Consider the following 27,109-nt stretch of genomic DNA (forward strand, 5'->3'; position numbering starts at 1 on the left):
ATAGTATTTTCAAAGTTACATTCATATTCACGTGTTTCAGTTACATTCTTATTTGCGCAACGAGCTGCGCAGAATTCGATTGAAACACTTAATAGGAAATCGCCGTTCAACTGAAATGGAGACATTTATTTGCAACTGCTTACAGCTGGATACAGTTCAAACGTATGTAATTAAGCAAGTTTAAAATAAAAGACCTGAACCTTCGACCTGCAAATATATAATTTTTTAATTTAGTTATTTTAAGTTGCACCAACTTCTAAGTTGGGTCATTAGCGACTCGATATATAGTAACAATACTCACAACTTCTGATCTCAGCAGCTGTTTTATCTTCGTTTGGTCGGTCAGAGAAAATAAATGTTGTTCTCTTGTACTTTACCTGCAATTACATCCCTCGAGTGGCTGCACTGTCAGAATGTGGGAAGGGCACGAGGTGGTATGTAGAAGTAAGTAATCGGTACCTCTGGATCGTATGGATAATTTATTTACAAGAGTAAAACATTATGTACAAGAATGCCTCGAGAATCGTGTGAAAACAATACATGCTGAAAGGATGCGGAAAGGGAACACAGTTTCGATTCACCTGTTAGTGGCGGTGTAAACAATATGAGTTCGCAAAGTCACGTGGCATACACACAGAGTTTCCTACATCTTATCGCTGCGGTTTACGCTTTCCATTTTCTTCTCGTTACCCTGAACTGACGCCATTCTCCCCTCGAACATTAACACCACTACGGCTGGCTGTTCACCCACGTTTGAAATCCCTCGGTGACTCTCCAGCTCTGATCGAGTAACGAGGAAGAGCGCGAAGAACGATTGATCGTGTGGTATCCCGTTTCAAGATGTTTCATTTAAAAGGAGAAACACACAAAGAAACCATAAACAGTACACTTATTTCCCGCAAGTAAACTTTTACATGATGCATTTTTCATAAAAGTAGATAAAGATCTGAGACTTTGAGACACAGTGGGAGAATATGGTGAACTTCGTGTTTTCTGGATATAGAAGAGCAAAAAGAAAAATACATAGCTATCATATATCGTATATCGTATATCATATATCATATATCATATATCATATATCATATATCATATATCATATATCATATATCATATATCATATATCATATATCATATATCATATATCATATATCATATATCATATATCATATATCATATATCATATATCATATATCATATATCATATATCATATATCATATATCATATATCATATATCATATATCATATATCATATATCATATATCATATATAATATATAATATATAATATATAATATATAATATATAATATATCATATATCATATATTATAGATATTTTTAAATAATAATACTTAATTTAATAAAAATAATTTATATAATATATAAATATGTGAAAGATTTGAACGTGTGACAATTCACGTTGCCCCATCAGAGATAGAAAGTTCGATGTAACTCGATTATCATCGATAGCTGGGGAATTGTTAACGCGTAAAAGGGACAGACGAATTTTCACGGTATAAAATTTGCAGTGATGGCACTTGGAGAATTTCGCTGCGTTTCGACATTGGGATAACACAGCTACAGGTAGCAGTTCAGGGTAAAGTTTTCTTTATGTTAACACTTACTCGGTAGTAGAAAGAATTTTGTTAAGGAGCTGGGGGTGTAGATGGGGGGGGGGGGATAATTCGGTGGACGTCGTTTCTCTACGTCGACGTCTGGCCTTTTGGTATGTATCTCCTTTGGAGTTTTAATACATTCTTGTTCTACTTAACGCTCTTCTTACAAGCTCTCTGTCTTCTTCCTCGTTCATTCTTTCGCACTCTTTCTCTCTCACGCTCATTTTCGTATCACTCTTTTATTGACGGTCGATCAAACGAAAAGGGACGATCGTACGTTGGTGTTAAATCTGAATCCAGATGAATGAAAATCGAAATAACGATTTAAATCAGACAGAGTGCGCGCACTTCAACAATGTGGCATTGTTGCGTTGAATTGTGATGGGAAAATCGTTATATCTGCAGTTTTGCGATTACGAAATATTCGTAATATGTTAATATTAATTGCTGTAGATGCGGAGTATAATGAAAACGACGAAGCAAATGTAGAATTTAAATTAATTGAAGATAATTTTTAAATTTCCAAATTAATTTAAATTAATTTATTTTATTTAATCTTCAGATTAACCTCTCCTTAAATTGAAAAGAAATCTCTGTTTTCCGTAATATTGGAAATATTATTCTGCAACAATCGGAATTTTACGTTAAGTACACATATTTTACACGAAGCAAAAACTTATGTTATTACATGAAATGTAATACCATAACAATGCGCTTGCAGTTTATAATTAAATTCTTGAATTTTTTATAAAGTAATTGGCAAAAAATGTATCGAATAATATTTTAAATACTTGCATCGAATTTCATCGCTTTTCAATAAAATTCTAATTGTAACATACAAAGTGCCATTTAGTGTAAATTTCGTATTTCATTTCTGAACATGAATACAAAATTTCTTAAAAACCACATTAAATTACGAAACCTAAAAAACTAATAAAACTCTTCTAGTATTCATAATTTTAACGCACTGCAATAAAAACAGTAATACTTAATATAGGAAGCAAAACAGCAAACAGCATACACATGTTTTGTTTCTAAAATGTTTTTTGGAATATTTCCCGTAATGGAAATATGAAAAGCGCGAATATTTGCGGACGTTTAAACAATTTCCAATTTCGCGGATGTTTTCAGATACGGAGCAAATGTATCGTCGTCTAAACCATCGTGCGCAATGACAAATTCTCGTTCAAATGCGTTTATGACGGGCGTTTAAACAAACGTCACTGACAAGTCAAAACGTGGCAACAAATTCATCAACGAATTGCTCCCCCGTATCCGGGCGCGATTGCTATTTCATCCAACGAAACACGGAGGAAACAGAGCGCGCAGGAATTAAGCATAAAATGTGATTTCGATTTTCGTTCGTTTGGGCGTCGTAATTCCACCAAAACTTTTTACAAAATCATCATTCTTCTACTTCTCACATGAACAGACACGCTTCTAGTAAATTAATTATTTTTTTCAAGGTCTTCGCCTGCAACTTGGATCCAAGTGACGTGGTTGAAGAGTTTAAAGGTACCTTTCTCGAGTTTCGTACTTCCCGAAATAATCAAAAATTTCCCTACCTCACATATTCTCCAGGGGAGCTACAGTAATTCTATCGCCACGTCGTTGTTTCACTCTCGCACTTTCTCACACAAATACGTGTGTCATACAAATACGAACGTCGCTACAAAATTTCCTTTAAATGTCTGCTTCAATTATCATCGCAGCGAGAGTCGTTAAATTAACGCGAAATTAATAAGCGATGCAATTCACGCTTCGATCGGGATACTGAGCTGAAGGCAATTGAAATTTTCAGGCGACGTTCGTCAGAGTATCGTAATTCAGCTGGAGGTACGATGTTCGTTATGTAAATTCCTGTTCGCAAAGTTAATGAGCACATCCAACACGTTTTTCACATTGGGGGGAACTGTAAAAATATTAATATTGACGATAGTGAATGGCGCTATTCATTCAAGGAGCAAGCTACTACATAGTTCGTTTCCTTAACGGTGAAATAGTAGAAGGGGTAATTAATATAAACAATTATACAATACCTTCACGCTTACAGAAACCGTGATGTTCGTGGAACGAGCTACTTTGGCGATCCGATTTTTGCTTGGCCTCCATTGCGACTGTCGAACAGTTAACGGTGGATCACCATTGGTGATTGGCAAGTAAGAGTCTTTGTTAGTTTGACAGTCGACGAAATTCATTCATTCGTGGGTATTTCTGGGGTAAACATTGTTGCGTGAATTGTGACGTTTATTGTTCTGCGAGATACCATTGGGGTACTTTTATTTCTGTACTTGTACATTTGCCAATTTACGTATTAATAATAATCATATCATTCTCTTCTATATTGTTTTATTATAACAAGTCTTTCGCATTCTGAGAAGAGGTCGGTGGTTTTACTGTACAAAATTGATGTTTAATAGGTATGTGAATTGTAATAATTGATAAGGAAAATAGAAGCTAGTAGAGAACTGTAAATAAAATGATAGTGTTATTTTAAATATCAAAGAAGAAATGATTTTAATTCTCCATGATTTTGGTAATAATTATTCTTCGATAATATCGACAAAAATTTCTTTAACTTATTTTTTTTATTTACTTGAAAGACAGAAATGAATTTATTAACTTCTATACCATTTATACTGTAAAACAGTGAAAATGTTTTGCAATGAAGGATATTTCTTCAAAAGTAACTATCGTCTTCGCCAATAAATATGCAAGAAGTGCCTCTCCAACATTCTTGTATCAGTGAAATCTTCATCAATAAACTGTATTACCCGAGTCGTGCAGGTACGTTTCAATTTGCATAACTTCAACAATCCTCCTAAATTCAATCTATGACTATTAAAATTTCAAAAGAATCTAAATAAACAGAGATTTATCTTTTAAATGTTGTAGACCACAACCCTCCCTTAACTCGTGCTGATCGAATGAACGCGTCAACTCTAACATCCCTGGTTAACAGGTTAAAAACGATTTCTTCACCGTTGCTCATATACCGAATCGCAAGATGCAGTTACTTCGCCAGAGAACAATCAGACAATGCTACCTCTTTGTGCCTCAAAGACACTTCCTGCGGATTCTCACGAAGGAACGACTGAACGTTCTCCAAAGGCTTCCGCAGTAAAATTCGCAATCCGTGCCGTTGATGTCCGTCGTAAAACGAGTCTCGCCTTTCTTCGTTTTCTATCCCATCGCGCCTCGTGATCTTTAATTTTCTTCCCGTGTATCGCGAGAGGATGGTAAAAGCATTAGTGTACGTGTATCGTGCACTTGGCCACCAAAGTTTCCAAAGGCGAGATATAGACCGGTGTAAACGCGGAGCCACATATTCGGCATTCGGCGAATACCGAATATTCGGTAGCTACTCGGTAGTTTTTCGACTATAACTCCGTAAATATTCGATGAAAATGCTCGAAAAAATTTTGAGATTCACTTCAAACATACCTTAATATGCGGGCAAATCGCCATACACTATACATTTATAGTTTTCGTTAAATAAATTTCTGAAAATAGCGTTGAAACTAGAGTAACGCAACACGAACTTTATGGACATAGGATCACGAATGTTTCAGGGAATTACTTTTGTTTCGGAAGGTGTCCTAGTCGGAACTCTTCAAATCGATGAGATAGGTAGATTAAAAATGAGACTTTCTTTCCTATTTCACATGGTCGCACGATAGATAATACATCTTAGAATACACTATGAACATTCAAGTAAATTCGTTCATTAAACTCCGAGGAATCTTGTGAACTATAAAATATTGTAACTATTCTTCCTAGAGATCGACTTCGACGATACAGTACTGGGAATATTTATTACATTAGTCGAAAATTAAATACGTTATCACTTATACCTCTCTTATTATTTATTAGTGGTAGGAGAATATTCTCATTATCTCATTATTTTGGCTAAAATAAGTTGGATACGTATAATATTCCTATGAGAATTGTACGTACTACGTAAATTTGAGAGGGATGCAATAAATATTTCCACTACTGTAAATATCTTCAGATGAAACTAATACAATGCAATCATTTTTATTTCTGCAATGTACCTACAATTACAGAGGGTGGCCAAATTATTATACTATAAAAACATTTTCGTCAATTTGTTGGCATCATTTTAAAACGGATTTAATGCGATTAAAAAAAATCTTAAATTCGCAACTAATGGTTCTGAAAGGAAACTTTCTTAGCTTTCCAAAACACTCATGGAAATTTGTCAACGATCATAAGTTCGCGAGTTATTCAAAGTGAAAAGTACCTTTTTTACTTTGATCGCGAATAACTCGGTCAATAAAAATGATACAACAAAACCCCCAAAAAATTAAATTAAAGAGAAATGTTTGCTCTATAAGAGCTCTTCGTTGGATTTACCAGAAAATTTTTTTTTAGCCCGCACATACGTTCAAACTAGGCAAAAGTTTCTTAAACTTCGTTTCCTGCGCTTCATCTTGATAAAACAGTGTCATAATAGATGAAAAAATTTGAATCCCTGATTCAAAAACTAGAAACTTCAAGCGTTAAAATGCGTTTTTTAAATATTTTTTGCGATATTAAATATTCCATCGCTTAAACTTACAAAATCTCCAACCTTTTGTTTTTCAGTATAATAATTTGGCCACCCACAGTAGTATACGTACCTACTAAAAAAATTCAGTAAAAGAAACTTAACCAATTCAAAAAGTGAATTGTAAAGTTGACCTGAATTTTCAAAGCAAAATAGCGGTTACCCCCGTGAAGGATTGCATTCAGCCTAAGTCCTCGTCATTAAGGAAGAAAGTCGTCCTCAGGGACAGGTCAGGGAAGCTTTTCTCTCGATTTCACTTCGTCCCTATTGCGGCACGCTCATCTGCACTCAGCCAAAGGGGAGCAAGCCGAAAACCCTCGGTTATCCCGCGGTTCCCCGGCCGATCTTTTGGGAAGGAATCGTTTTATCAGAGTTCGAAATAATCCACGTTTGGCAAATTCTGCGGTTCCGCGGCCACGCCATGAATTTATTCCCTCGATATTCTCCGCGGTGCTGGCTACCATTGGAATTCTCATGAATGTGGGAAACGTGAAAGGGTGTTCTACGCGCGCAAAAATTGATAGCGCGTCATTCATTATTCGCGTGCACGACTCTCGTTCGCTATGTTCGACTAAATTCAAAAAAGAGAAGATCGCTGGGATCGGCTCGAATTCCCTTCAAATTGGCAATTCGTTATAGCATTCATTTCGCAAACATTTGGCGCCGGGACCGCGCGTAACAGCGAAACGACTCTGGAAGCTGATACGTTGCTCGGGTGTAATAGGCAGGGGCGGGTTTGGGGATTTGGCGTCCCTAGGCTAGCGAGAGTAACAACCGTCGACCCCCCTTTCCGTGAAATATCAGCAAATATTTCAATTTAAAAGAGTGCAGACAATTTTAAAATCAATTCAACGCGATAAGTCACGTATGAGTTATTGCTAATTTGCTTCGTGAAAGAAAAGTGAATTGTTTTTGAGGTTCTTCCAAGCCTCTGTGTTTAAAGATCACCCCTCACTTTCGATGTTGGGGAAAATATATGGGCATTTTAATTTAGGACAGAAATCTATGCGTTTATTATCGATGAAAAAAATAAAAAGTGAAATCTGTTTCTATTTATTTCGCTCAAATTTGTCGCCCCCAAAATTTGCCGCCCCAGGCTGCTGCCTACTTAGCCTATTTAATAGGAGTAACAGGGTTAAGAATTTTTCAATTAATTTATTTTTCTCTGGGTATCTAATGAGATCGTCGTGTTGAATCTGACGAAAGCTTTCCACGATATTTATTGGAAATAATTTTTTGCCGGTTGCAGTTTTTATAAGATGAACTGGAGCTACATTTGAATGGAAATCGCAATATATAAATAATTAAATACACCAAGAAAAATGTTGATAATTATTTCCGCTTTCGGTCTTTAAGTAGAAAATATTACCCCTCGAAGAGGTCCTGATACTTACGAACGGTATGCAATGCATATCTCTTTGTCTTGGTTAAACCAGCTCTGTCACCTACAACTGAACGTACCTAAATAGAATACCAGTCGAGGGCCACAGAAGTATCGCGCGTGAAAAGTTCGCAAATGTATGAAGCAGGTACTCTCCCTCTCGGCCATCTTTCTACGAACATAATTTTTAGGCAAACTATAAAATAAAATGAAGAACGTGACTACACAGCGACTATCAATTCAAAGCTACCGAAACTTGCCTCGCGTTTCTTCCTAGTTTCCCTTGGATCGCGACAAGAATTCGCATTGTCCTCCGGGGCATCTACAACGGAATAATATATTTTATTCGATATAGATACAACGAAGCGTACGATTCGATTTGCTTTCGGCTCCGCGGGCCCCTCGAAAATGTATCTCGCCGTGGAACGTTGTAACGTAATATTACAATTTCCTTTCGCTAAGGATACAAATTTCAGCGGGGGGGGGGGGGGAGCTCTCGTCGATATCGCCTTGCGTTAGAAAATAATACATAGCAGGACGGTTCCCTTTGTTGCAGAGCTGAAAGCGCCTCATCGCGTTCCTGGACAAAAGGAAACGAAAGGCGTAAGCTCGCTCGCGCAAAATCCTTTTGCCCCGACCTATCATCCACATTCTGGTAACGTATCCTGTTACTATCAAATGCATCAGAGGATTCATCAAGGGAAACGACTTACAAGTAGCTGGGTCTCTGTGTCAGGGTTCTTCTTCATAATTCAAGGCTTTGCTGCAAAAGGGAGGCAGCTTCATAATTTGCTGAAATTGAGTTATAAGTAGCATTGAATATAAAAAAAATCTGAATAGACTGGTGCTAGTTATAAGGAAGCTGTGATTTTTGTTAGTAGGCATATTTCACTTTTCTAAAATTGTGTAGATTAATGTTTTCTGATATGATTGTATTTACTAATACAGAATTTTGTAACATAATAATGGTATTTAAAGTAATTATTTACCCGAGATAAGTGGATTTTTTATACAATTTGGTGGAACCAGGGGCAGCCCTAATTTTTGAAAATTCACTCTGCAATAGAGAAAAGATATTTTTGCTTGGAAGTAGGGCTGAGTATTGCAATGTTAATACGTATATAGATTTTAAGTGGTTGAAATACTTCGAACATACATCAGAAAATATTTTGTTAACACTGTCTATATTAGTATCCCAAAAGTTAATACAGTTGGTGCTACCCTCTTCTTGCTGCAAAGTCTTCAATTGTTTTCGTGGGTGCACCAAAGGGGTTAAGTGCTAAATACTGATTTTTTAGCTATGAAAAGAAAACATTTGATTCAAGATGCTGTTACGAAAGTAACAAAAAGTACAGGTACGCTTTTTAATCAGAGGGGAGTTTGCTAGTACATTGCCCTTTGTAAGGTTATTGCTAATGGCAGGTATGGTCTACCCAATGACAGAAACATTCCAATTTGTCTGATTTTGCCACTTTGTTTCCTTAATACTTCTACTCTATAATTCTCAGGTGCTTGTTTTTTTTAGTAAATAATTTATTGAATAATGAAGGTGCTGTTAAATTAGGTCAACTCAAATTAACTGTCTAGAATGTTTATCCAATTGGAAGATTGCCCTACTGTCCCTGTTTTATAAAGTATGTAATAAAATATCACTTTTATCTGAAACAATTGTTCATATTTTCTATGGATATCAAGATATCAGAGAAAACGGAGAAACGTCTGATTCTTTGAAAAATGTGTAGGTTCCGGGTCTTGAGAACGAGCCAAAAATAAAACTTGGCTGATATGTCGGCCGCCTCTCTTTACAAACGAGCAAAGTTTTAAGGAACGAAGGAAGGAAATCGGAATCTTTGATTCACGAAGTTTTATTTTCAGTTCGCCCTGTTACCCACTGTTACAAGTCTACGAAATCATGCAGCGCAGATTAATATAAAGATTTTTGAATATCTGTGAAAAATAATTTTAGGGGATTCAAATCGGCAATGGTGTTGTCGCCAAAACTGCGACAAAAGAAGAAGCAGATAAATCGCCTGCAACTTTAGAACCGAAGGCCACTCATTTCTGTCTTATTTTTGTGAGGCACATACAGGGTGTCTCAAAATTGCGGGACTTCCTGGAACATGCAATATCCTCATGCAAAAAGACATCGAAAAGTCCTTTACCGTTTTGGAATCCGAGGCTTCGTTCTCGAGATATTTACAGTTGAATATTAGCGGTGCAACCTCCGGGCGGCGCAGTTTAAAGCCGAAACAGCTGAGCGCGGAGCAGTGACCGCTTGTACGCACACTGCAAGAGCCGACCGCGCTAACCCATTTTCACGGTTTGAACCAACGCGGTCGGCTCCACTATGCGTGTGGGTTTGTACCTACACGCGCCTCCTGCGTGCGTGACAGCGTGCGCTACCGCGCTCAGCTGACTCGGCTTTAAACTGCGCGGCTCGGAAGTTGTACCGCTAATATTCAACTGTTAATATCTCGAGAACGAAACCTCGGATCTCAAAACGGTAAAGGACTTTTCGATGTCTTTTTGCATCAGGATTGTCCTGCAATTTTGGGACACCCTGTATATCACCAAATGTTTGTCGTATTACATGCTCTCACATTCTTCAACACTTTGTTAAGACTCTTTATGCAGGAATTTCCAACTAAACCATGCGTCACGTGCAATCAAATTAATAATCTAGAATATGTAAATAATTTCCAAGAGTTGTAACGATTACAAGGTATCACTATCAATTGAAATAGTAATTTTTCAATGTCTATATGATTTTATACGACGGAGAGTTGAAGTCTGCATCGAAGTGTTAGAAAACCGTTTTAGTAAGACCTTATCATAGAGCGTACAGTGACGATCAAAAGAAAGTTTCAAAGGTGTGTGTTAACAAAAGTAACAAATGTAGGTAAAAAGGAACTTCATATATCTTGTACGCTATGTTACATAAGGGAAGGGAATATCTCAGACTGGGCCAGTATTACCCAGGTACGTCCTAAAGAAAATACAATCTTTCCCCCGTTATTTCAGGTGGCATTAACCACTTATATGGGTTGCATAACAATTTACACCTTATTATACAATCTGATAAACTTGACGAATTTTAAGAGCCAAAATAAAATATTAAAGTCACTTAAATGCAAGTATAAAAATATTTCAAAATTTTCTTTTAACCACCACTGTACATACGCCAGTTAAAACTTTTCTGCTTGCTTTAATGAATATTGTATTTATATTTACAACTTACAAAATGAAGCATAAATATTAGAATTTTGTGAAGATATCGCAAAACTAACCGAATAACTAAATACAATAAAAACATGTTGTCATGTCTATAAAAATTAGGTACCTATTTAAATCTTCTCATTCTCATACCAATAACCCACAAAAAGCTTCAATTTGCTCCTATGCCTAAACGAATCTCGCAGAACATGAGCGTGCACACTTTAAATACGTTTGGCATAATCCCCCCCAAATGAATGAATCCTCAGCTCGCAAATAATCGCCGCCCTCTGCCGCAATAGCACGCACGGAATCGTCCCTAATTTGCAAACTTACACAGCGAGAAGTCACGCACACGTCCACACGTTGCCTCTCTCGCGCCAATCGCGCAACGCCGCTTACAACGTTGCATTGATACCGTTCGTTTCCGTACATCGGCGACACTAGAACGCTGTAATTTGCGGCTTATTACATACATCGAACCTGGGGTACTACGACGACGTTTCGATAACAGTATCTTCTACAGACGCACCAAAAAACCGTCGCTCCTGGGAGCAAAGCAGCTTCCGCCATTCTGCCTCCGTTGTCACCACAGTACACGCGAACGCCTACAGCCGGGGCAAAGGATCACGTCGCCGACTATGAATTGTGAATCACAGTAGACACGAGCCGGGCTTTTGCGCCGGGGACAGTTTGCCTGCTGGTTTGGGAGGCAGGAAGCGTGTACCTAAGCGTGGTGCTTGCGCTTTCTGTTTCTCTTGCGCTGCGCCGAGCGTGGAGGGGGAACGAAGCATAGAGCGGATGGCTAATGAAACGGCGTTGGGGTTAGGTCTGGGTCGCGGGGGAGGGGGAGCCGCTCAGCTGGCTTTAAGCGGCCAGAATGTTTTGCCCCGGCTATAGTTGATGCAGCTCCGCGTGCGTGGGCTCAATGGGAGCTCAATATGACGCGCGAAGGGGAACAAAATCGCGCAAGAGCCTCCACTCGTTGACAGAAATGGGGTTGCTCGTTTCCCCTCGTCGATGTGAAATCGATTTTGAAAGAGTTCCTGCGTCGATGATCCTCCCTACACTGAGAAGCGTATCGAGGATCGAAACGAATGGGAAAGTGTACTCGAAGAGCTTTCGTCACTGTTTGTTGTTCTCCCCTCTTCGGACGCGAGCCTCGATGGAGAAATTGGATTGTCTGCTGTGTGCCGGAGACACCTTTTCTTTGGTCGTACAGGTTGCGGTACAACTAACAGAAATTGCGATTTACGTTTCACTGCTGTATAACAGCGGGCAAAATATTGGCGACTTCTAACTCTGGTAATGAATAAAGTCTGCTTTGCAACCTGGCTTTGCGTAAAGTCTTGTCTCCTCGAACATTTGAACCGTGATGGCCAAAGCGGCGCAAGCCGAGCAAGTTGGCAAATTGCTTCACCTCTGTATTTTTCTGCCTAACCATCCGTCTCGCAAAATAAACTGGAACCGACTTACGTCATATTTATTTTCTCAAGCGATCTTAATGCTACTTTCAGTTTTTCACGCGTTCCGTTTCTGTGTAAGTGGTTTTCATATTATTTGAATGGTACAGGCGGTGAATGGATGCAAAATTTTGAGACCAAAATGTTAAATATACCTTTCTGAAACTTGCACAGAAATCTTTGAACAAATCAGAGCAATCGTAAATTCGTTGATTCGAGCATATCGTTCTTACAATGTTCTTAGTGTGCCACGGCTGTAAAAATAACTTGGTAACTCGAATACGATCCGAGGTTTCTCAAATCAACCGTGAATTTATTCAAGCGAATTTATTCTATTTAGTCTGCTGAAATTATTGATTACGGTTAGCCGTCGTTTACTGTTCCTTTAATAAAAGATGCAAGAATAACAATATTCTGCTCCTCGCCGCGAAACTGTTGTCAGCTACTGTAACAATCAAAAATGATGTGCATCGATGTCACGCGTTATGTGAAAATTAATTGTTTCGTACGAACATACGAAAGAAAATATATTTCAGAAACAAAACACCGGGAAACTCTGATGCAATAATTGGATTAACCACTATCCTGCTATAATACAGAAGGTTACGTATTTTTTAGTGATCGACGTAATTACAAGACATAACTTATATACAATTGTGCGTTCATGTATTAATATGTCACTGGAGAAATGTATTATCGGTCTTTGATATAGTAGCACAGATTGAGCACGATTTTAATGTATAATTGGTGGGAAAGATATAATTAATTCGTACACGAGAAGTGGCCACACAAAACCACATTTTCCTTTCACTCTGCGAGTGGCAATGGAAGCTCGGGTAGCCTTGAGCAATTACTTTTACAGATTTCAACGATAAGAATATTAAAGTGACGCGAGAGTGGAGTATGGCCACGAACAGCTTTTTATATCTTTTTCGTCGACTATACTTCGATCTTGTGTAGTAACAAAGATTTATATAAAAATTGCCATTACATTAAGTTTTACTTAACTTATGGCAACAAGTTGTACTTCCAAAATGAATTTAATCAATGCTAAATTAAGTGGCAGTCAATCGTCGATGACAAGTTTTCATGGAAAAATTTTCAAAATTCAAGAAAGCTCAAAATTAATTATTCAAAATTCTTAGTAGTTCATCGTGGTTTCATTATTAAAATTTGCGAAAGTGCTTCTTTTACGTGGATAAAACTTCGAGGCGTTTTTTTTTAAAGTTTATCAGTGACGTTTACGAAAGTTTAATCAAACTCCTGGAAAAAGCTGATCAAATTTACTTTTTACTAATTCCTTTTCCTCTGATATGATATAGTAATATAAAATAAACGAATGTTGAGCACGAGAAAAGAATTGCAAATCGACCATACACGAAGTTATGCATTATTTTCATTTGCAGTTTTCTAATGTTTGTAGGTAATCATATATGATTTTCCAATATTCACCATACCTTCTTTGCTTCTTTAACAACACCATTGTATAATTTTCTGGATGCATTAAGCAACCAACAAAAATCGGGTCTCATTTACAAGTATTGAAAAATCAATTATAATAATACATTTTGTATTTCAAACCACATTTCTGGATACTACTAAGGAAGTCAAAGAACACATCAAGCGAGAGCTGAAAACCAAAATATTGCCTCTTTAATATCAGAAGCTACTTTCATTATGAGAATGTCGCAATTCTAATTTAATTTAACCATGGCCATTTTGAACACGTTTCATAGCTTCAGAAGCAAAAACTATTGCAGAACATAATTTGCAAAAAAAAATTCATAGAAAACTGTATTACCATTTTCAATTTTCATTAAAATGTCTGGCTTTTGAATTCCAATTTTCCTGACCTCTTCCTTTGGGTTCTCCCATAATATATAAAAATAAATATTCCGAATACTCGTGGTGCAATAAAAATAACCTGACTGCAATAAAAACAATGGAACGTTTAATATCAATTTATAATAATTTTAACACAGTAGCCTAAATACAATTTAAAAAAAAACAGTATTTTCCACAGAGTGCCTCTGACAATAAGTGGAAACCTTCACCGTTAACAAGAAAAAACTAGATAAGAAAACTGACCTAGGATCCAAAATTTGTCCAAAAGAAATTGCTCGTTCGTCACGCGTATTGAAAATTACACCGATTGTCCGTGGAAAAATATCGCTATTCTCGCCCGTTGCCGGATTAAGCCTGAAACTTTTTTCATCAGCGGTCTTTAATTCCTTTAAAAAGCGCCGCGAACATCCACTGTTCACACGGCAACATTATCCCTTCGTTTCCCGGCGTAAACTAGTTACGAAACTAACGCGGGCCGAGGAGAGAAATGAAATTCGATAATGGAGTTCTTTCGCCCGTGCTCTTCCTTCCGCGATCTGTAATAATTTCAACGCCAGCAATAAGCCAGACGTTCCTGCTGGTCGATGATCTATTCCAGACGATATCTGACAACTTCCCCGCCTTGGGAAACTTTTCTGGCGACCCGGTTCACGAACTTCCCTTCGCCGGCATAAAATTTCAAGAGTGACACCCCTCGAAAACAAAATCGGCGACACTCCTTCGGTTACTCGAGGGGATGATCCTTTGGCGATGATTTGACGAAAGTGGAGAATGTGTTAAGCAGCGAAATAATTGGTATAGCTTTTTTAACTTTATTCGAACGTAATTTAAATTTCAACCACCCCCAGCTTAGCGTTAAACAATTGAATTTAAATCAATTTTCCCAAGGCAGCTTCATCTGCTCTCTTGCAAACGTGCGTTAGTTTATAAACACTTTTAAGTACCGATGCATTATACTGCTCGTCTTTGTAACGAACCTTGTGTTGAGCCCAGGACCCAATCTAACTCTTCCGCCGCCGCAGACAAAAATGATTTTTGCCGCCGTTTATATTCATTTATAAATAATTATTTTGAAATATAACTTTTGACAGTGAGTGAAACTTTTGGTACTTGTTGAATAACAAAAGCCTTTTGCTTTACATGAAATTAATATTCATAAGAGATCGTAATAAAATAAACTAAAATATATAGGCAGGAGGTAGGTGCCCAAGTATTTTTTAAATCTCAGAAAAAAACTATTCGTGTAAAATATTTCAAGAAACAATGAAAAAGAACGCACACAATTTTATTGCTTTTAATTTTCTCTGCCTGCCAATTTTGCCACTGTGGGCAGTTACCCTGCTTGCGCACCCTAGATTGGGTCCTGGTTGAGTCCTGTAAGAAAGCTCCAGATGAAAATGATGCAATGCACGTAGGTGTGTAACAAAGCTAACGATATTTCAATCGCCATGATCGTATTTCATTTTATGAGACAAAACAGGCCCACGAAGGTTTCAAATAAAAATACTACTGCACACGTATTTGCTATAAACTGTTTTTCAAATGATTCCTCTTCACTTTATGAAGCACAGCAACTCTACAAGATACTCGATCTCGACGGGCAAGTGATTCTGATGTTCGACGAAAGAGCACAGGAGAGGTTGCCATCGACGATTTCCTTCGAATCAAAGCCCCAAAACCTCGAAACGTGTAAAAGGAACTCACCGAGTCGCTTTTCTCGTGAGAAACGTGCCCATCTCGTGGCACAAGAAAGCTCTCTTCATCGATGATCGGTCTGCAGCATGGTCAGCGTCGGGGATTTCATTTTCGGTCGAGGTACAAACAGGGGAAACGGGGGTGGCGGGGGGTACTACGTCTTACAGTGTCCAACGATCCATCGGATTCCACTTAATGCTCGGTAAGAGATTCATCGGGTCGCGGAGAAACCAACACGTTGCACACACGTTCATAACCACGCACACAGGCACGCACACATGTATACACAGACAGCTGTCGGGGGTACACGCACAGAGCCGTACGAGAGGAACACACACACATTATCTCAATTGACCCAAAAAGAAGGCGAGCATTACGAGGACCGTCTTCGATGTCGGCGAGCCTGCTGCCGTGTTCCCATGCTGCATTGCAGCTGGATGCTCCCCTGGAACAAGAACAACAAGCCTCGGATTAGTGTCTGCTCGGAAGTTCCTGCTCCACTAGCGCGCAGCTCGCGATTCCGACCCTTAAAGGTCTGGGCACACATGTCAGTTCCGTGAACGGCGCGCCAGTGGTAAAAAGTATCGTTTATGTACCTGCTTTGGAATGGAGCAGTTCACAGTAGGGTTGTTAGGAATATTCGAATATTCTAAGTATTTGAATACCATAGAATTCGAATTTCAGATTCGAATATTCGAATAACAGATAATTCGAATTTCAGATTCGAATATTCGAATAACAGATAATTCGAATTTCAGATTCGAATACCAGAGAATTCGAATTTCAGATTCGAATACCAGAGAATTCGAATTTGAGATTCGAATATTCGAATACCAAAGAATTCGAATTTGAGATTCGAATACCAGAGAATTCGAATTTAAGATTAAAATATTCGAATAACAGATAATTCGAATTTCAGATTCGAATACCAGAGAATTCGAATTTCAGATTCGAATACCAGAGAATTCGAATTTGAGATTCGAATATTCGAATACCAAAGAATTCGAATATTCGAATACCAAAGAATTCGAATATTCGAATACCAAAGAATTCGAATTTGAGATTCGAATACCAGAGAATTCGAATATAAGATTAAAATATTCGAATAACAGATAATTCGAATTTGAGACTCAAATACCAGAGAATTCAAATTTGAGATTCTAATACCAGAGAATTCGAATTTAAGATTCGAATATTCGAATAACAGATAATTCGAATTTGAGATTCGAATCATTCGAATATTCGGAGTGATCGATTTTCAGATTGTATCGAATAGGATCTGAACATGAAATATTTTTTCACACTTTATCCTGAAATTCTTTTCATATATTGACCACTACAATTTTTTGTTTTTCATACAATAAATCGTACATTATTCCAATTGTTTCGAATAAACATATCTATGTAACGTAATTATCCGAAAAAAATTTTTGCAACAATTTATTCCTTCTATTTATTTGAATAATTCATCATTAATTATTTGAATAATTTGTTCGAATAACGATTGTAAAGAAAATACAATAATAATACTAATAACTGATGGGTCTGCGGAGTGCCAACTAAAATTATAACGTAGTAACGCAAAAAATCGGAATCTAATTGAAAGTGTCCTGTGGAGTTCATCGGAGCCTTATTTGTACGGTTACTCATAAAAGTATCTGCCCACCCCATACATACAACATATTTTATTTAATTAAGTAATATTAAATTCAGAATTACCCATTATAATTTGCATTGGTATGAACCTTGATTGTGACTTGACTTTGCTAGAAGAATGGAACAAGATAAGCCCGAATTTCACAGAAAACTAGTTGAATCAATGTATAATACTATGAAACTGTAATTATTAATCTACTTAATGCTTAAATCACTATTAGTGAACTGTTGGATATGTAGAATATAACTCTCTGCGTGGTTAAACTAATTGGATTAATGACTGCATTGACACTGAACAGATTAATCGACAGTTGGAGCATAACTATTCCATTCGAAGATTAAATTGAATCTAATTATTACCCTAAAATAGAATACCTACACAGACTAAATAGTTACATACATATCATTTTTCGCTTCAAGTTGTCAAAGCTTACTACTTTTTAATCGGTAACAGTCGATTGACATAATTTCACAGCAACGAAATATGCATGGAAAGTTTGTTGCACAATCGTCAAGTTCTGCTTAATTATTATTCAATTGCCGAAACGTTGCGTAAACAGTACTTATTCGCAAATCGATAGCCAGTAATCAGATTTATGATATTAATAAATCGGCATAATGGGAACAGAGGAACTGCAAGTTCAATTTGCGGGCTTTGAAAAGTCTAAATGATTAATCGGCTACTCATGATGCATAGCAATCGACACCCGAGGGTACTTAATTTGATATTTTGGTCTTGCGCTACATATCAGTTACGCACTCCTGAATTGCACATGGCAGACGATATTCAATTCAGTTCAATTAGTTTGCCATAATAATAATCGATCTTGTAAAAGTGCCATTAAGTTATTAATATGCAATGCGCACAAGAGACATAGTAAATATTAAACAAAAATTTCTAGTAGTGCTTTATACAGAAAAACTATCAGCCGAAGATTCAATCTTTAACACTAAACTATCAAACCAGTCAAAATAACTGGTTTTAAATTACTCAAAGTGACTTTGCATTTCAGAAATTTTTTCATGATTTTTATTGCAATGTCTGAAGAATTAAATTTATCAATTTGTCTTTCCCTCTCCCCCGGCATTTTCAAAGTTACATACATACTGTACCTAGATATACCGCAGCCAGTCATTTTGACATTTTTTTTTCACTGGATAGAATGTCGGCAAATACGGCGTAAAATTCGAATAAACGTAAAAACAAACGTAAATGGTGTCAAATTGGATATTGCGGAAATAGTAAAACCAGTAATAGATAGATGCAAAAAATATGTTTGTGGAAAATGTACACGCAAAAATGTTTCTACCTCCATTTGCAAGATCTGTCTTCGCTAATAATAAATTTACCATTTTTAAGTACGAAAAAAGTGTATTTCTAAGTAGTATATATATACACTTTTTTGTATTTCTAAGTAGTATATATATACACTTTTTTGTATTTCTAAGTAGTATATATATACACTTTTTTGTATTTCTAAGTAGTATATATATACACTTTTTTGTACTTAAAAATGGTAAATTTATTATTAGTGAAGACAGTTCTTGCAAATGGAGGTAGAAACATAATTAATTAATGTGTACCTATTCCTACCAGACAGTCAAAATTTACCTTGCAGTTATGCAAAATAAACTTTATTCATAATATTTCTTTAAGTTTTATATTGTTAAAATATATAAGTAGTATATATTTTAAGTATATATTTTAATTATATATATATATACTACTTATATATTTTAACAATATAAAACTTAAAGAAATATTATGAATAAAAGTTTATTTTGCTTGCATAACTGCAAGGTAAATTTTGACTGTCTGGTAGGAATAGGTACACATTAATTAATTATCGGTAGTTCTAGTGTTAAAAATACATCTATTCAAAGCGCCCCTATTTCCCATTGAATCCAACATTCTCATGTGAAATACTACCTATGTACTAAAATCCACTGAACACATTATGCTTTAGCACCGAGAAACAAGATACAACTGACAAGCAATCATCAAAAACAAGATCTCTGTAGTCGAAACACGAACGTGCGAATAAATACAGAATTCATTAAAAAGTGAGAATTGAAGTGGACGTTTGCGCTTCACATTACAAATCAATACCAAATAGTATTGCACATAAGGAAACGCAGACGATAAAATCGAGCAAACCATACGAGTTGGAAATTAATTTGTACGTTTGAGGAGCGTTTTCTTCTTTCAAGGATCAACGTCCCTTCCGTGATGTATCTGCAGAGTACCGAAACCTGCTGGCTGCAATTACTATCTAATTGCCTATACGAAATGGACACCTAATCTGGTATACATCATGGTTCTCCTGCAGCCGATAGCCGTAATTCTCTGGCTTATCCCGTCAACGAATGTCGCTCCACTGTGCAGTAATTAGCGAGAAATCAATCAAGAGTGCGACTGTAGCTGAGAGCATCTTGTGCTCGTTTCGCCACTAATTGTTCTCCTGCTGTTGGAGCGGGTTCCTCTTCGTTTTCTTGTTAGCTTACATTTATATTCTAGCATAGGTGCAATTCGAAATACTTCAGCGATTATTCGTAGATAATATCAAACAGATAGAAATTTCACGAATTAGGATTGTTAGAAACGGTATTGGAAAAAGAAATTTCACAGCTGTTCCATTTAGAATGTGCAAATCGTATATATATGTCGAGGATAAAGAAATGTAAATTAGATTTTAGAAGATTTATAGGTACAGCAAATTTTAAATTATTTGTACACAGCGTGGCTCTTACTGAAGTGAGTAGAAAAAATTGAATTGCAACAAACGTTAAATGACTATTTAATTGTCGCATTACATTGGGCGAAAAGTGTTTTTAATTTTTGGCGTGTATTTCTTCGCCGAAGATGATCGATCAAACTGGGGATTGGTGAAACGCGGCGTAACCTTTCACATTTCAGATTTTTATTGTTTGTCGAACCCCATTTGTTAGCAATGCTTTTTCATCGAACATTCACAAAAGTTTTTTTAAAAATATTAAAATTTCCATTTTTATTTTCTGTGACATGCATGTCAGATAAAAAAGTAAATAAAAATAAAGCCATTGTTCTTGCAATGGTTAGTCGGACTTGTAACAGAAAAATGGAAGAGGAGAAGTTTTTAACAATTTTTATAACAAAATATGAAGACTTTAATCAATTTCTTAACTAAAAGATGGTAGTGACTTTTGGATCTTAAAGGTGACCTCCGCGACGTATGACTTTTCAGGGTGACGAGACAGTAGACATGGGAGACAATGAGGATGATTTGGTCCATACTGGAGGCAAGATTTGTGGGGAGGTTTTGAAAGCTTAGTGTCGTTGCTTAACCTCATTTTCGGTACGTACAAGGTACTATGTAATTACCTCTTTCATTTCTGACCTTGTTTCACTGTGAGCATTACTATATTCTCGTCCTGGTAGCCTGTTTCCAATGGTATAGAAAAGAACTGCGACTTTCCACGAGAAGAACGTAAAGGTCGCCTTCAAAATTCAAAGATTCATCAAAATTTTAAGAAATTCATTTAAGTCACCGCATTCCTCGCATATGCTGCCCAAACCTTTCATTTTCTTTTACAGCTATCACTTGCAAGAAAAAATTGATACGGTAGGTATGTTCACGTAATTGATATCCTGCGTTTTTCATTATAAATAATATGCGTACGAAAAATATGGAGGAAGAAAAAGTTTTACTACTTTTTACAAATAACACGATTGGTTATATTAATTTTATAAAATTTAATAAAGTTCTAATATCGAAACTGAGCTTTACTTTATTCAATGGACAAGCACTGCGAATACATATACATATTCATGTATAGAAAACACAGTAAAGTGGAAAGTCATACGTGGTCAGGAACGAATGAAACAATTTAAATATTTCATAGCACCATATTTACTACTATTTTTTATTCATAAGGTTTTATTCATAACGTATGTATGTAGTTACTAAATATTCAAATTAGTTTTATTCCGAACTTCGTGTCACTTTGATTCTTATTGGAGTGCAAAATGTGCACATAAGTTTAGCCCAGTAATGAATCACGAAGAACACAATGGTGGCCTGCATGCCCCAGAATACGAGTTTCTTACACCATTTAAGAAACAATAATAATCGTGGGCCACAACAGCGTCTCGCGTGAGAAGTTAACACTTCAAGTGTTCTGTCGAGCTTTGAATATATGCTAATTATAATTTACATTTCATATTTTCTGTTAGCCCTTCACGAGAGTACTATCAATGGATAGCCCAGGTTCTTCCAATGAAAATGAGTACAAACACGGCCATATTCGGACTATTTTTAATTATTTCGAGTTTCGAACTATTTATGAATTTTGAAAATCAATTTTATATTAACACCTAGACGAAATTTGTCAACTATTCAATCGTTTCTGAAAGCTACCAAAGCACATATTGTAAGTAGGAAATACAATCGATTTCTTAAACTGACGGAAATAGTAACTCAAAATCGAGAAATCACGCGGTCGCAAAAAGTTAAGTATGCTTAAAACTATTGCGAATTAGGTCGAGTTTGGGCTCATTTTCATCAGAAAAACCTCGCCAATCGATTGGCGATAACCCCACGAAGATCCGATGGAAAAATAGAAAAAAAAATTATCAATAATAGATGACTCATCCCAGACTCGGCTGCGAGGCGAGTGAAAAGTTTCTGAGGTGGCTGAGAACAGTGCAATCTCCAAGCTCGCTTTATTTTCAAAGTAACCATTCGGGGACTTTCAACCCTTTCGACGCTTTGCAGAAAATATCGACGTGAAAATTATTTCGTCGTAATAAATAAATAAAGTAAAGTAACATCTTCCGAAAAGTCTCGCACGACATTCACATCGCCTAATTCAAATGGAGAACGCGAACGTCATGGATGAAAGCCAACGTCGCGCTGCGCTGGGAATTAAGACGCGGGATGTTAACCGCGAGGCCGTCAGTTCGCAGGGCGACACGTCCCTTTAAACCAATACGACAGATGGAGAATTAGACCATCGATTAGACGGTCAATTATGGAATCGCGTCGGGCGGACATCATACGAGTAATTCGATGTTTCCAGGCGGGATGGCCGTGACGGGAATGCGGCACCGTTGCTGGCGGTGCACCCGTCGAAAATATAATTAGTTGACGCTGGTAATTAAAAGCATTCGGTAGGTGGCTCACGTAGTTCCGATGCGATTTCACCGGTCCGTTAAAGTAATTAAATATTCTATTATCAGTAATGGAGCTTCGGTTAGAGGAGATTTCAGTATCCATTAGAGAGATGCGCGACAGGTACGGACGGCTGTACCTATTCGACGTACGCTTCCGGCTGCTATAAATTGTGAAATCCTGCGACTTATTTCGTCTCGTCAAAGGTGTACAGAGTGGGCCGCGTACATCCCGCCCTGTAGGAATATGGCGATGCTGTAAAACCAATACAGAGGCAAACTCTCGCTCAGTTTTCATTAATCCCGATGTAGGATGCATGGAATTCTACAATGGAACCCGACAGGCCACCCGGGATCTTTCTGCCTCAATCACTGCCATCATTTAATTGCAAAATTTACGACTTTACATCTCCACTGTCAAGTTTACGCGATGTATCTAAAATATCGAAAATAACAGGAAGATTCGTCTGGTGTGTAGAGATACAGCGCTGCAAAAACAGTGGTAGTGCTCTTAATTATTCTACGGTCTTCGCTACATATTTAAGGCGCGAGGAACACACGTACTAGTGATAACTTCGTTGTGACTTTTTTTTTAGAATTAGAGGAGTTTTTAAACACCTGAATCCACGAGTGTGTCGAAAGAGACCCGAGGTGCTGTACTAGGGTTAAGTATCTTGCAGACAAGAGCTCCTTGTTAGGGATGGAGTGCAAAATCACTAACAGTGATTTATCACAGTGATCGCAGAATTAAAATCAGTGATCGTGATTTTTTTAACTTGAGTGAAATGTTTACTGTCATCGTAATTCCTGATCTTGTGTGTGTGTGTGATTGAATTATTTTTTATAAAATACTTCAATATAGCTTGTGTTACAGTCAGAACGTGCTAATTCAGAGAATATATACCTAGTATGTACATTCATAAATAGTCAATGTGTGCACGCACTGATTTCATTGGCTAAAGTATTCACATATACATTATACTTTTTAACAATTTGTTTAAATATTTTCTGGCCAGTTCTGTCGCTCGCCGATTGGGAAAGAAGCCGGTGTGTCGCGTGCTTGCTTCACACTTTTTCTTACCGAGCGCGTACAACTGCGTCCGTCTTTTTCGCGCGTGTCCAAAATTTCGTTGTTTTTTTTTCTGGAACTAGTTGTTCACACTTTTCTGCCTCCAGTTCATACAGCACCGACAAGAAACCTTTTCATCTCTTCATGCCTCGTCGCGCGTACGACTTCACTCGTCTTTCTTGCGCGCGCCTACGAATTCGCCCCTTTTTATTTGCACGCATCTGATAGGCGCCGGTTCTTGTTGGGATATTTTATTCAGCATTTAAATTTGAGACGTATATATTACTATATCGTCTTATTTGTGACTAATTGCAATTAATAGGGGAGAAAGAGCTCCTTGCTTATTCAAAATTGGCATTCCGTGAACGTGGACCTTTACATTTACTTATGAAGTTGCAATATGCTGCATTTACTTCTGAATTTATGAAATTCCTGAATAATTTAAAAAGTTTAATGGTTTCTTGTTTCTGTTTTAACGCCCGCACGATATTATGTAATATTCCATTAAAGGGAAAATTATTTCTGTTACTTAAGTTCGTATTGGATTTTCCGTGAAAATTGTATGAAGATTTAACAAGCGTCTGTAGTGAGACTTTAAGTAATTGGATGGCCTGCGTTAATTAATTCGGGTGTATACTAAAATATAAACGTAAGCACTTTACGGATCACAGTAATTATAGTAATTAGTGGCCCTGTTAATTGCTATATGATTTAACGAGGGAGCGTGATACAGAAACAAAATAAGGCTCTAACTAAAAGTGGATCAATAATACTGTTACCGTTTGCTTTTTTAGTATTTCTCCGAGCGGAGGAATTTTCGCTAAATTATTCGTTTTAATTGCGGATTAAATATTTCGAGAAATAATAAACAAAGAAATTTGTCTCTACCATCGAACGTATTTTCGAGTAACGTTTCTTTTTTAATCAAAATTAGGTATCTAAAGACAAATGCAACGCGATACACCACAATTAAAAGTAATTTACAAATATGCTTATAAAACCAGAATTACCAATAGTATTAATTTCTCTCATAAGCTACTTGGTTGCTACTGTTAATAAACATTTGGCAATCTCATATGGAAGACGTTGTCCCTTCCTTTAATAATTCTAAATATTGCAGCAGTATTGTAGCACTTCCTTGTGCACATACTTTTCTTCGTATTAAGGATTTAAATTTTTCTTCGTATTTTCTTCGGTTCTCGTATTAAGCACATGCCCAATATTCGGTATTATTACTCTATAGCAGAGTTGGGCATTAACTAAATAAAACATTACTTTAACTTTAGATTACTTAACAAATACAGTTAATTTTTTACTCGACGAATAAAGTTAATTATTTTATTCTCCGAGCGCTTCAACTTCAGCGTCGAATAAATTTTTCAACTTTAACTTTAATTTTCACTTTAACTTTAACTTTGTTCGACGTCGAATAATTTTCTGGGGCGCGTTTAAAATTAGTTCGACCCGGGTAAACTTTATTCGACACAGACGAATAATTTTTTTAACTTGCATTCGTTATTCGAAATTTTTATTTAAATAATTTTTTTGCCAATCTCTGCTCTATACCTATAGTAGGTTATTCAAGGTGGGAAGCCACTGTGAACTTTTTACCGATTTTTCTTTTTGTGCATTTTCATAATAATTGGGGCCTCAAAAATATACCTGGAAAATTTCAAAGTGAATCTCAAAAAATTCTGGGAGGTACGGAAGGTTTTGTATAGGTAGCGCATTTAATTGCGATTCTCTCGAAACGGCATTTTTCAAACCGGCGAATTAATAAATCAGTCCATTTTTATCGGATTCACTTGAAATTTTCAGGGAATATTCATAACAAAATTATCTTCAATTAAACATACAAGTATTTTGAAAATAATTCATCTAATCGTAACATTGAAATTATGTTGGTTTTCGACACCTTTTCTTTCAAAGTTCGCCATTTCTTTAAAACTTAATTTTTTTTAAATCTCTACGCTTAACTGAAGCTATTGTAATATACTTTAAGAAACCGTTCGAATTTTTGAATTCAGAGGATATGGTCTCCCATATTTCCCCAGTATACCGCCCCGTGATGCTACATGCCAATATTGTATTTGTATTTTTGTTTTTCCAGTGTGTTTTTAACACAGGATGGCGTTTCAAGTATTTTGCTTATACTGCCCAACGAACGATAGTCATTTACTACATTTCAATATGTTTGTTTGTTTTTATTGTTTTCCTGTGTTTTAGGCAGGATGGCGTTTCAAGCTTATTTTTGCTTATATTGCCCAACGAACTATAGTCCCATTTTATTTTATCCCTCCTCTCTCCTTCGGGACCCAGCAGCAGCAGCGCACCGGGAGAAAGATGGTCTCCCATCTTTCCCCAGTACACCGCCCCGTGATGCTTAACTTCGGTGATCTAACGAGAACCGGTGTTTTCCATCACGGCTACGGCCGCTGGTACATTTCAATATAAAAGAATGCTTTGAAAATAGCCTTTATTTTCGACCGTCACAGTGAGTCCCCCCCTTAATACGGGTCCAAACTGACCCAGGCATCGACTTCTACGTGATCCCTCGAACCGTCCGCCGTCCGAGAGTTAGCAAAGATAATAGGAGATAAGAGATATGTGAATATGTCTGAAACACACTAATATGCCTCCGGCTAAAGTGTCGTCACGCGTGGAACGGCCTTTATGCTTACGAAACCGTGGCCGTGCACGGTACACAGTAGATGTTTTCGGTCGAAATTACTACGTAAGGGATGGACACCGGGGGTTACAGAACACTGGCAAGCTCGTCACGAGCCCCAGCACGTGACGTAAATCGTACTGCGCGTGATGTGCAACTGTAAGTAAGGTGTACGACGGGGTGAAATTAGTTGCTAAAGCAATCCTTGACGCCAGCCGAAAATGCATGGGAATTTTATTTCGCTGGTCCCGAAACAGAAGAGCAGCGTAACGGGTTGTACGCGATAAATCAAGAACCCCGTCTGTTCGATAAATAAATCAAAACTGCGCGGTGCCTCTTGGTCACAGAACAGGCTGGCCGTTTACGGAATCACATTCCGTAAACATTTATTATTAAAAACAACGAAACGAATTCGTCCCATTTCTCCGACGTTTCTCTATCTTAAAAAGTGGACATTATTTAAAACCACCGACGCATTCATTGCATTCAGAACAGTTTTAAGCTAAGTACATGATTTGTTAATAATTTATAAGAGATATTTGTGCAGGAATGTTGAAGTTATTCTTTTTAAGAAATTATATCGAAAACAACGATAAAATTAATTTTGTTCGTAAACGATTAATTTCGTTTGAAGTTATTCCGTCTAAAGTATATTTCAAGGATGGTGAACTCGGATGTTAATCTCACAGGGTTCTCGCAACAAATTCTACTTCGAGGATATTGTAATTCCTAGTTCTTTTTCGAGGCTAGCGAATTCTACCCAGACAGTTCTCGAATTCGACGACC

The 27,109-nt window shown here is 37.0% G+C and overlaps 2 protein-coding genes across 2 annotated transcripts in view; both read right to left on the reverse strand.

Moving 5' to 3' along the window:
* Exu (maternal protein exuperantia) overlaps positions 1–27,109 on the reverse strand; it is a 170,693-nt gene that overhangs the window by 56,502 nt on the left and 87,082 nt on the right. The gene's annotated exons all lie outside the window — the stretch shown is intronic.
* The window catches only part of Dpr1 (defective proboscis extension response 1), a 709,894-nt gene continuing 692,774 nt past the window's right edge, over positions 9,990–27,109 (reverse strand). Inside the window, exons 6-7 of the mRNA XM_076823800.1 lie at positions 15,791–16,226; positions 9,990–12,012 (exon numbers count right to left, since the gene is read on the reverse strand). Coding sequence (XP_076679915.1) covers positions 16,123–16,226 — 104 coding nt within the window. The 3' untranslated portion in view covers positions 9,990–12,012; positions 15,791–16,122. The remainder of the gene's footprint in view (positions 12,013–15,790; positions 16,227–27,109) is intronic.

The sequence above is a fragment of the Andrena cerasifolii genome, chromosome 12 (genome assembly GCF_050908995.1).
Source record: "Andrena cerasifolii isolate SP2316 chromosome 12, iyAndCera1_principal, whole genome shotgun sequence".
Taxonomy (NCBI): Eukaryota; Metazoa; Arthropoda; class Insecta; order Hymenoptera; family Andrenidae; genus Andrena; species Andrena cerasifolii.